Source organism: Psammomys obesus, unplaced genomic scaffold (assembly GCF_907164565.1).
Source record: "Psammomys obesus unplaced genomic scaffold, mPsaObe1.curated_primary_1811, whole genome shotgun sequence".
NCBI classification, from domain to species: Eukaryota; Metazoa; Chordata; class Mammalia; order Rodentia; family Muridae; genus Psammomys; species Psammomys obesus.
In genome coordinates, this window is record NW_026586550.1 from 11,607,239 (window position 1) to 11,619,438 (window position 12,200).

Here is a 12,200-nt window from a genome sequence, read left to right on the forward strand (position 1 = left end):
GAAAGTACAAAGGAACCAGAAAATGAGTCTCTTGTTTAGCCACAACAAACGGAAATTCTGTCTCAACCTAAACAACTGCCAGGAAAGTATTTTACTAACTGAAGGACATTATCTTCCTAAGAGCAGGCCTAAAGGGGCCAGAGCTTCCCAAACTCTAGCCACTACCTTTGCCCTCAACAACTACAGTGTGTCACACTTACATCTGACCGACACCTGACTGTCTGCTGGAAGGGTTAGTTTTTTAGCAGAGGCACAGGGCAGAAAAGAGCTGCAAGGGGCAGAACAGGAAGGCCTACAGACTTGCATCATGAAAACAAGGTGACAAAACCAGATGCTTTGTCAAAACTACGCAATGAGCCAGGGTTTAGACCCAGGCGAGGTGTATGTCATCTCCATCCCACAGGAAGGGAACTGAGACACTGTGATGGGTTGGGTGACTTATTCGGGTTTCACAGAAAGTTAGTAGGCAAGCTGCAAACACAGCCTAGCGCTCTTAACTCCACTCCAGTGCTTGGGCACCCAACACAGCAAGACAGACAAACTGCACAGGAGGGATTTGGTTCACATAGAGGTTCCTGACTGCAAAGTTGTGGAAACACTGCGACACATTATCAAGAAACACTTGGAATGATCAGAATTTCCAAATAAGGCAGGTAATGAAGCATTCAAAACCGCCCTTGTTCCACATAAATCTGACAGACTCAAAATGCATAATTAAAAACGTGTTATTTCTGCCTTCATGGCTGCATGCTGGATCAGGGTCAGCATGTTCATGGGCTATGTCTGGCCATGCCCATCTGACCCATGGGGTCAGCAGCTTCTGTGCGACAGGATGAAGTGATTAAGGATGAGGTGTTTCAGTTCCCCCAAAGCTTTTCACAGCTACCAGGAAAGCTGAGGGCTGCTACACAGCATCTCAAAAAGTACTAGTAAAATGAAAGCAGCAGCCCCAGCAGAGGGCTACTGAGGGCATGCTACCTGGCCAACTGTGGGAGGAGACAAGCGAGTCCTTACCGGTATGACTCCAGGAAGGCAGCAAGCCTGATGAAAGCTTATAGCCTTCACTGGGCTGACAGCCCTGTCCTCCTGGATTGAATAATTAGGCTCATAGTCATCTTCATTTTCAGCACCATTAATGAGTGGCCTGTGTGAATCTTCTTTGGGGCCTTCTTCTGCCCCAATACTTGGGAGACCTAGGATAACAATAAGAGAAGCCGTTTACAGAGCTCCGGCCCGAAGGCCTGGCCCTAATCTAGAATTTGCATACACCACCACTTACAGGGTTGATACTGTTTTTATTTTCAATTTGTAGAAGACCCAACTAAGGTTCAGAGACCAAGGACAACTAAACCAAGTGAGGTCACGGAGCCTGCTCACTCAGGGAAGAGTGGCACACCTCTCTGCCTCTGCGGCTTCACTCGTACACTCTATATTTAACCAGACGGAAGTAGCAAACCAGATCTTTTTTATAAAGGTAAAGAATCCAGCTTCAAGGCGTTACACTCTTAGCCAGTACGATTACACAGACCATCTACAAATGTTCGGTTCTTCCTGCACACAGAAGCTGCACACCCCTCAAACACCTGCACTGTATTAAGTGTGGCTGTAATGAACAGGACGGACAGGGCAAAACTGCCGCTTTAAAGCTTTCTTCGGAAAAATTTTATTTCCTGTCCCTGGACTTGCCTAGGCCCCTAACGGTAAGATAATTTGAATGGAAGAAGCGGGGTATCCTCACCAATTTCTTCTGGCGACACTAGAAGTCCAAAGAAGATGATGATCCCGCCAGCAAACTGCACGGACGCAGTCACCAGAAAGGCATACTGGAGAGAGGAGAGAGAGAGCGCTCTTACACAGGGTGGTCGTTCAGGACGGTCCGTGAGGGCAGGGGCGGGACAGGAAGGACGGGGACAGGGACTTCAGTACCCCACACTTCCCGGCCACACTGTAGCAAGCACCCTACGGTGATTCCCCACCGCATCTTCCTAAGGCTCACCTGGATAAGTGAACTATTAGGCTTGGACAATCAAGATTAGCCTGCCCCCCATCTCATTTTTTTCATTATCCAAACTTTTACAGAGTATCTGCCCTTGAAGACATTTAATCCAGTTGAAGGGAGTAAACAATACCCAAAACAATGTGAAAAGGCAAGGCAGCACAGAGCTGAAAGAACAAAAAGAGCAGGCCTAGTGAGAAGAAACACAGGCGTCAGAGGACGCAGCAGCCGGGAAGGGCTAGATGACACAGCTAGATGACGTTTAAGGGCAGCAGTGCTCCCAGGCTGGGGCTGAGAGGGGGTGTTCCCTGCATGCTCCCAGAAGGTTCTGTCCCCTGGGAGTGGACGTCAGGAGGAAAAGACTCAAGAGCCAAGCTGTCCAGCTGACTTATTGAAATGAGTCATAGTTTTTGAGCAAGTGAATGACAAAATTAAAGCAGTATTCTAGAATCCAGATCCTGCAGCAGCACAGGTGTGAGTGAATTCACATTTGCACCAATTAGTACAATCCAGGTGTGACAGGTATAAAAACAGCCTAGAAAAAAGAAAAGCTGATTGTGAAGGATGACAGGCTGCTTCTACCTGGGCAAAACATCTATTCTCTGAAAGAGCAACTTATGTTTAATTATCCTAGTTTCTGGCCAGGCATTCTATTCAAGAAAACAAGCATTAAGATGTGGAGTAAATCCTATTCCTCCCACCCTTCCCCACCCTTCCAATCAATTCTCAACTGTCCAAATATAAAACCGCTGCTGTATGGCTGCAGTTCTCCCCGGACCACTAGGAAACAGGCAAGCTAATCCCACCTTCATACAAGCTAATAAACACACAGATGGCATCTGAAGCCACACTGCTTGGCCTGCTTGTGGCCTGTGAGATCTTCCCAGTGTTTTGACCTCTTTCAGTTCTGAGCTTCTGATTCTACTTCCCAGCTACTCCGAGTCTTCCAACAGGTGCATCAGAGTTTAACACTTCCCTGTCAGCTGACCTGTAACATCAATCTTTGCCTGTTACAACGATGTTGCGATAACTGCAGCTAACGTTTGTTTGTGCATGTGTAGGGACATTCACACACACCACTACTTCCTGGAGATGGAGCAGCTCGGCCAGAGTAACTTGACAGACATTGCCAACAACCTCAAGACCACAACAGCTTACCAACCTGGATTTTACCAAGCCAGTAAATACACAGTATAGTATTTCTGTCGTTCTCTTATCTACTTAATTACTTTTCTATAAAAAGTAACTTACTGGTTCAAAATAAAAATCCAAGAACTATATTCAAAATGTACCTTCCAGGACTTACAGATAATTTGCATACTTCTTTTTCTTCACTCACACAGACGCATTAGAAGGCAGAACAAAGACTATTCTCCACACACTCAGCACTGTGATACAGTCGCTTACACCCAGCTTCTTGTTCTGTTGGCCCTAGGGACTATTTTCTAGGGGAGTTTCACTTCTAGCATCACTCCAACTCCTAGGGATATTTGGGATGGATGCCTAGGGCTTTCTTGATCATTTGATGCCTCAGGAATTCAAAGCAGTTACAACAATCCAAACAATTGGCAACATCGCATGATGATATTCCCAGAAGGCTCAGAGGTCAGAAAGAAAGTGATCTGTCTTTATCCCTCTTTCTACATGCACAGGCTTAAACTTGTGCCAGCTGCAAATCTACCACCCCACCTCATTCAGACACCCTAAATGCTCAGCAGATTGAATATGCCCTACCCCAAAGGCTTCCTCCCACTGGCTTGAACTAACCCTTAGCTGGCAGCATACCCTGGAGATAGAAGGTCCCTTCAGAGGCTCTTCACACCCACAATGGACCACTGGCGGCTGGCTGCCCGCACACCCACTCTTGCTCAGTACCCTCAGGTTCTTAAATCATCTTTTCCCTTCTTGCATTCTGGGCTACAACTGGAGTATTGGTGTTCATTACACAGACCCAGGCCCCTGCAAAACAAACTAGCTTCCTTCTATCAATAACATCACAAGCTGTGGCTCCAAAAGCACAAAGCCTTCTTGCCAGGCATGATGGTGCGTGCCTGTAATCATAGCACTTGGAAAGAGAAGAGGATGAGGAGTTCAAGGTCACCTTTGGTTAGACAGTAAGAGAAAATGCACACATACAAAATGAGAAAGAAATACCCACCTCATAACCATACTGCAGAACAGATGAGGCCAAGCATGCTCCCAAAATATTGCCCACCGAAGCGCAGGCACTCCAGAGACCAAAGACAACTCCTCGGCTAAGGAATAATAGAAAACCAAAAGCAGTATATCAGAGGATTCTATGCGCAGGTCAAAATGAAAAATGGCTGAAACAGTAAAGATGTGCATTACCAAAAAAAAAAAAAAAAAAATTAATATTCTATTTAACATTTGAAAACTACACCAGAATGATAAAACCAGATTCCTCTAAGGTTCAATGATATTAAATTTTCACTTATAGGTTGGACACTGAGTTCAGAGGCAGAGCACTTGTATAGCAACAGTAAAGTCCTCAGTTCCTTATAGGGCGGGTTAAAGAAAAAGAGTTGAAGAAAAGAAGCCAAGTATGGTGACTTATGCCTTTAATCCACACACTTCAAAGCTAGAGCAGAACTGTAGCAAGTTCAAGGCATCTATGTTACATGGCAAGACCCTGTCTCAAAACAAAAACAAAACAAAAAAAAAAAAAAAAAAAAAAAAAAACAAAAGATGAAAAGCTCCAATACTGTAAAAATAGTAAAACCCATGGAGGAGGTCCTAGGGGGAGCAGGTCAGCATACCAGGACCAAGGTGCCAGCTGACAAGAATCTGACCTGTGAAAACTGTGACTTCTGGCACACAGTCTCAATGGACTTTGTGAATTACTGTTAAGGTTCCCAAGAAGTCAGTCTAAAGCAATACTCACCTGACTTCTCTCACTACAGTTGCTTTTTTTTCATCAGTCTCCTGGCACTTCAGAGGCCAGGACAGGGGATCACAAGTTCAAGACCAGTCTGGTCTCTACAGTAAGACGCTACCTCAAAGGCTTTCTCCCACCGGCATGAACCAAGCCTTAGTTGGCAGCAACCCTGGAGATGGAAGGTCCCTTCAGATGCCCTTCCACACCCACAATGGACCCCTGGCAGCTGGCTGCCAAGGCACAGAGCCGCCACTCTCAGTCAGTACTCACAGTTTCATCATCTTTTCCCTGCCAGCATGGCATTCTTGAAAGACTTCCCAGCTGGGCTACGCCTTGAGCCTGAGTGTTCATACACAGGCCAAGGCCCTGCAAACCAGGTTAGCCTCCTTCTATCAGCATCGCCACACACTGCCGCCCTGAAAGCACAAAGCCTTCCTGCCAGGCATGTGCCGCATGACTGTAATCTTAGCGCTCAGGAGGCTGAGGCAGGTGGACCTCTGAGTCTGTGGCCGGGCTGGTCTACATGGTGAATTCTAGGACAGCCAGGGCTACATAAAGAGACCAGAAATTTTAGGCTGGGTAGGGAGCACACACCTGGGAGGCAGAACAGATGGATCTTTGAGTTTGAAGCCAGCCTGGTCTACGCTAGTCAGGGTAACATGGTGAGACTCTGTCTCAAAAGAAAAAGGAAAAAGAAAAAAAAATTTAAATGGCTGGAGGATAAAATTCTGTGGTAGAACACTTGCCTGGTATGCAATGCATGAATCCCTGTGCATCTCCAGTTTCACCACTGTTTTTTGTTGTTTTTTTTTTTTTAAACGAAACAAAAAGAAAATGTGTTTACAACGTAATCATGCTAACCTATGGTCAGAATTAAGCAGATGGCGATAGCACACTGAAATATAATCAGAGAACTCTTGAATGGTACTTATCATTCCACAAGACAGTTTATAGGTGAACTTTCCCAGCATTACAGATTTTTTATGACCAAGGGAGCTCCGAGATATGAAACTGGGGAAGATGGAGGCTGCGAAGCACCTGCCAGAGCGTATGCTGAACAGCACAGTGGAAGGGAAGGCCTGCCGCGCCCGTTTCCCATGTGTAAGAGCAAACACGCGGAGAAACCAGACAGGAGATGAGCATGTCCCTGACAACATATACACACTGATGCAGCAAAACTAACCAAACTCCAAGTCAACACTGTTTCTACAACAGGAGCTTCACCAACAATGACAAACCACAAAGCAAGTCTAGTTCACTCGGCTTATTTTCCATCCTATGAACTCGGCATGGCTTCTTCCGGGACAGGCTGGACGATCCCTCAACAGGGATCTTCCTTCACTCTGCAGCCCACACCATACATGCCAAGTCCAACACGCTCTAACACAAAGGCTGAGGGGCAGGGCAGTGCTCAATCTAAGCCCCAAAACGTAGCAACATCTGAACTAGAGCCCATGCTTGTGACCTTAGGCATGTCACACGGGTAACTTTTTTCTCTCTACTGGCAGTATCCTTTACATGTTACACACAATTGCTCTATCACTGAGCAGTGTCCCAACTTTCATGGATACCTTTTGGGCTAAGTTTCCTTATTATTACTGTAATGATAAGACAACCACACAATCTCAAAACATGGCAAAGGCGGCTACACTCAAAGGAACACATATACTGGATGGCACAAAGGTGGGGCTAGTACAGTTTCTAAAGGAGAAAAGCTTAAGAAGGATTAACTGGGACATACAGCCTTGCGAATGTGCCTCGTTGGGTGTCTTAGACCACCACTGAGGTCCACAACACTGTGCCATGGACTTTCTATCCCAGAACTGCTCAGTCTAAAACAGAAGATGAGGCATGCTCTAAAGCACTGAGTCAACAGACTCAATGGTCCAACATCAATGAAGTCAGAGGAAGGAAGCAGCATACCCAGCTTTCCCAAACCAGTTGCCCATCACAGCAACCACACAGGGCCAGCCCGTGGACTGCAGCAGGCCGTTCACAATCCACAGGCCACAGTAGAGCCACTTGTTGTAGAAGTGCAGCCATTCCGTAAGAGTACCAAAGACAAACACCTTCGAGAGAAGGAAAAAAAGGGACATGTGACATTCACATGGACACTTTTGATATACCCAACTAACTGCTTTCCAGGATACACAAAAAATATATTCATGGGATGGGGAGATAGCTCAGAGGGTAAGCATTCTTGCTATGAAAGTATGAAGACCCAAGTTCAAATCCCTAGCACCCAGGTAAAAACCTGAGTGAGTACCCTTATAACCTCAGCGCTATATGGGATGCAAACAGCAAGACTGCTGGAGCTTTGAGAGATGCCAGCCAAGCGCCAAGTTCAGCCTTGCCTCAAGAGAGCAAGGTGGACATGATAAAACAGAACCCACACTCTCCTCTACTGGTTTCTGTATGTACGCTCCTACACACACACACACACACACACACACACTCCCTCTCTCCCTTCAACTTGCACCTTCCACTCTAGAAGAACTCCATCTTCTTCCATCTGCTCTCTGGGAATGGCAATCCAGAGGGCTGAGGCACCACACAAACCCACATGTGCATGTTTGGTCTGGACAGAACCAGGGGCTGAGCATCAAGGTAAGCCCAGCTGTTGCTATGGCAACTATTAAGTTCACTCATAAGTGAATCCTGTCTGTTGTCTGCTGAATTATTCAGCAGCTTCTACCATGGGCCTATTTTTTCCCCCAGGCATTTTGCTCAAAGGAACATTTTATTCACAGTCAGAGTCTATTTTGAGGGGACTTGGCATGTAAGCAGACTACTGTCAGATCTCAGTTGTAAAATTCTGGAATAAGCAAAACTACAAGGACAGAAAAATGGTCAGTGGTTGCCGGTGGCTGGGAAGAGGGAGAGGTAGTTATTCAGCCTTGCTTTTTGTGGAAACAGGATTACAAAAAGGGTCTACGTATACACTTGAATGTTTTCAAATATTAAAAAAGCATGTATAAATAAGTGCAGGTCATCAGTTTATGAACAAAGTGCTCTGATTTCTAAAACTTTAAAGTTTTTTTCCTGTATGTAAATGGCAGACATCGAAAGTACAAGTCAGAACCTAACTAAAGTCTAGGAGCTGACTTAATCAATAAAAACTCCTTCCTAACTGGCAGTAAGCAGTAATGGTGACTCTGATATGGATCCTGTCTTGCACAGCCCCTGACAGCCCTCGTACAGACACACACACACACACAGTATCCTCACTGCAATGTCCGGAGGATGGGATCTGAACATCCTCTTTGCAAATAAGAAAGGTGAAACACTGCAGAGTCTGAGTCAGAAAACCAGAAGAAGAGGAGCCAGCACAGGCTGCCCAGCAGGGTCTGTGGTCTTACTCTGGAAAGTAAGACTAAGGCACATGCACAGGTTGGGGGGACAGGGATGAAAGACAGCAAGAACTCAGAAGAGGCCTGAGCACAGCAGGAAGTGTCAGGACCAGTGACTTGGAAAGAGGTGAGCTGGGGGGGGTGTCACCAGGCTATGACACGAGGGCCATCTGAGGTAGAAAACAGTGGCCAGGTTAGGGAATCAGAAAGTGGTTAGTTTGTCAAGAGCAAAGATAGGCAAGCAAGCATGACTGGCAGGCTCCAGAGAGCCCTAGCACTAGGCTATTTTCAGAGTATGTGAATCAAGGAAGGACAACAAGAGTCTTGCTTTAAAAAGATCTGCCTGTCAAAGACACATGGGATGACGACAGGAAGACCAGTCTCACTCCTCTACTCTAGACAGAGGTGGAGAAGGGTTAACTAAAATTCTAGAACATCTGATCAAAATAGTAGTAACTTTATTTTTTAATTTCATTTATTATCAGTGTGTTTATGTTTATGATATGCAAGCCTGAGTAGGGGTACCCACATGAGAGGGTGGAGGTCAGAGGGCAACTTTCAGGCCTAGTGTCTCTCCATCCACATGGGATGAGGACTGAACTCAGGTCATCAGATTTGCATTTTTAACTACTAAGTCACCTGGCTAGCCCAGTAATAACTATGATAATCATAAAATCTTCCAACTTACCACAAATGCAGAAGAGCACATGCCGAAAGACAGAACCCATCGCAAATTCAGCCGATCCCCAACGATGCCACTGATAAAAAGGCCCTAAAAATGAGGCATTTCATTTTATGGCTCTAAATAGTAACAGTAAGCTGGGAGAACACATTACAAATGAGGCAAACTAAAAAAGGAGGGGAGTAGAAAAAAAAAAAATCAAACCTTATTCACAGTCTACACTAATAAATGTCCATACACAAGCTCCCAAATACACTTCATTTTCCAGATGAGTTGGATTAAGAAGTAGTCCTCGCCTTCCTGCAGGGCTCTCTGAACCGTCTGCAGTTGGAGTTAGGAGTTGACACAAGCTGGATGTGGTGGCGCACGCCTTTAATCACAGCACTTGGGATGAAGAGGCAGGTGAATCTCTTGGTGGGTTTGAACCCAGCCTGGACTACAAAGTGAGTCCAGGAGAGCCAAGGCTACACAGAGAAACCCTGTCTCAGAAAAAAAAAAAGTGTTGCCACACGTGCACAGTCTAGTGGTGACTTGTAAGGCACAGGACGGGTCTCACTATGTACTGTAGCTGCCTGTGCCTCTTGGCTCTCAGGATATCACAATAACCAATGAGAGGCATAGTGGCTACCTTCCCCCAGGGCCCAGCAGCAACTAAATCCTGAGAACTCAGCGCACACAAGGGCAGCACGGTACATTTCTGCCACTAATGTATAAAATGAGTCACTACCTTGACTTCAGACCTAAAGTGACACAAACCAACTATTTAAACAAACCGACTGCCTTGATAGTGCTAAACCCTTTGGTGACACACGTCACAACTGTCTGTCCCTCCACACTGGAAGCACAGCATACACAGACCCAGTGCCATTTGTGAACAAGCTCTCGGTTCTCTTTTGGGTAAGAAAGCAGAATGCCTGGAAGCCATGGAAAGAAAGGGAGATAGACAGAAACAACCAATTTGGGGCTAGAAAGATAGCTCAGTGGTTAGGAGCGCTGGCTGCTCTTCCAGGGTCTGACTCCCAGAACTCACACGGTGGTTCAAAACTGTCTGTAAGTCAGTTTTCAGCACCTGATGCCCTGTTTCTCAGACACCAGGCACACAAGTGATGTACAGACATACATTCGGGCAAAATGCCCATATGTAAAATCAGAAAATCCACCAGGCAGGGTGTAGTACATCTTTAATCCCTGGACTTGGGAGGCAGAGACCGGAGGATCTTGTGAGTTTGAGGCCAGCCTGGTCTACATAGAGCTCTAGAACAGCCACAGCAACACAGAGAGCTTGTCTCAAAAACAAACAAAAAAAAATATTTTAGAAGCGCTAGGTTTGATTCCTAGCACCACAATTAAAAAAAAAAAAGTAGTTATTTAAAAATTAAAATAATATAATTATGTATTATATAACAATACAATTTTAATACTATATATTAAAATTTTATATAATAGATTTAAAAAAATTAAATTTGGGCTGAAGAGATGTCTCCGCCATTGAGAGCCCTGGCTGCTCTTCGGAAGTCTGAGGTTCCGTACCCAGCACTCACATGGTGGCTCACAACCATCTGACTCCAGTTTCTACAGCTCTGAGGCCCTCCTCTTCTAACATCCAAGAGTGCCAGATAGGCATCTACTGCACTTACATACACACAGGAAAAACACTCACACATTAAAAAAATAAGTAAATAAGTTAATTTAGAATAAGAGTGTCTTTCTTATATAACAAAAAGAGTTACAAGCATATTTACTATATAAAGTATCTAATAACTTTGAAAACTACATGTCTCAGAATAAAAAATTTTATAATAAAAATTAGTTATTTAAAAATTAAAATAATAATTGTATGTATAAACACATGTACAAATTATATAAAAATTATAAATAATAATATAATTTTAATATACAAAAAATTAAGCTATTTAAAAAACAAAAAGGAACAAAAAACTACATAATTTTAAGACTTACCACAGCATAGGAGAACAAAAAAATGGTATCTAGTGTTCCTAGAAAAAGAGTGGCTTCCTCTGCACTGGGGAACAAATGGTTGCTGCTCCAGATCTGCAGAAACACAGGGCAAGTCACTCCGCTGAGATCAGTACCCCACCTTTCAACCGACGGCGCCCACCACTGTGCCTGCCCACCATCCTGCTGGTGCCTGCGCCACCCTGCTGGTGAAGAGTGAGGCAGTGACCTCTGATAAGGCAACACAGGCACACAAGAAAAGGGTGGCATCCCTGACCAGAGTTCCCGCATGAAAAGCTCTGACAAGGCCCTGCTGCTGCTTCCAGTGCATTCAGGATGCTCCTTAGCATACCTTTTCTCTTAAGCCAAAATGCTGAGAAGCTGATGACCTAATCTTCAGTAAGAAGACTAGGCAATGTGTACACACGCAGCAGTTGGAGAAACTGTGTGCTTCCATCCAGGAAGGCCATATTTTACATACTTTAAAAACAACTTCCTGAGCTGGAGAGATGACACAGTGACAGAAGCACTGGCTGCTCTTTCGGAGGATCCACGTTCACTTCCTAGCATCCAGAGTGACTCACAACCATCCACAGATCCAGTTCCTGAGAGTCTGAGGCCCTCTTCTGGCCTCCACTGGAACCAGGCACACACATGGTGCACATATATACAAGCAAAACACTTATATACATAATTTTAAAATTAATTTTAAAAATTGAATAAAACCAGCTTCCCAGATCAGACGTTGCCTGAAGCAGGAGTTGCAGGGAGACTACAAATGAACCCAGGAGAGCTGTGGGCAGGACACAAATCTGCTTGTGGGTAATGCAGGGGTTAGACTGCTTACTTAAGAATATTAAGAGAAATTTTACAGTCAGCGGTATTCTTTTTTAAGATTTATTTCTAGGGTCTGCAAGGTAGCTCAGCAGGTATAATAAACACTCCCTGAGTTCAATCTGCAACAGCCAGTGGAGAAAGGAGAAAGTGGACCCAGAAGATGTCCTCAGATGTCTCTACATATGTGCTGTGGCATGCACACACCCTCGCTAATACACACAAAATAAATAAATGCAATTTAAAAAAACATTTAAGATTTATCTTTATTTCTACCTCCCACAGTAGGGGGAAGGAAGAGAAGCGTGCACATGCGTGCTTGTAAGTGCATGGAGGCCAGAGGCACTGGATCCCCTGAACTGAAACTGAGCTCCTGAACTCAGGTCCTCTGCAAGGACAAGTGCTCTTACCTCCTGAGCATCTTTCCAGCCCCCAAATACTTTAACAGAAAGTAAAGGCTAGTGGTGTAAGTCAGAGAAGGAAAAA

At 44.9% G+C, this 12,200-nt stretch overlaps 1 protein-coding gene across 2 annotated transcripts in view; it reads right to left on the reverse strand.

Moving 5' to 3' along the window:
* Positions 1-12,200, reverse strand: part of Slc37a3 (solute carrier family 37 member 3) — a 38,618-nt gene that overhangs the window by 10,293 nt on the left and 16,125 nt on the right. For both annotated transcript variants that reach the window (XM_055602027.1, XM_055602026.1), the window contains 6 exons: positions 10,884-10,976; positions 8,931-9,014; positions 6,816-6,961; positions 4,155-4,251; positions 1,739-1,823; positions 1,015-1,193 (listed from right to left, as the gene is read on the reverse strand). In XM_055602027.1, coding sequence (XP_055458002.1) covers positions 1,015-1,193; positions 1,739-1,823; positions 4,155-4,251; positions 6,816-6,961; positions 8,931-9,014; positions 10,884-10,976 — 684 coding nt within the window. The remainder of the gene's footprint in view (positions 1-1,014; positions 1,194-1,738; positions 1,824-4,154; positions 4,252-6,815; positions 6,962-8,930; positions 9,015-10,883; positions 10,977-12,200) is intronic.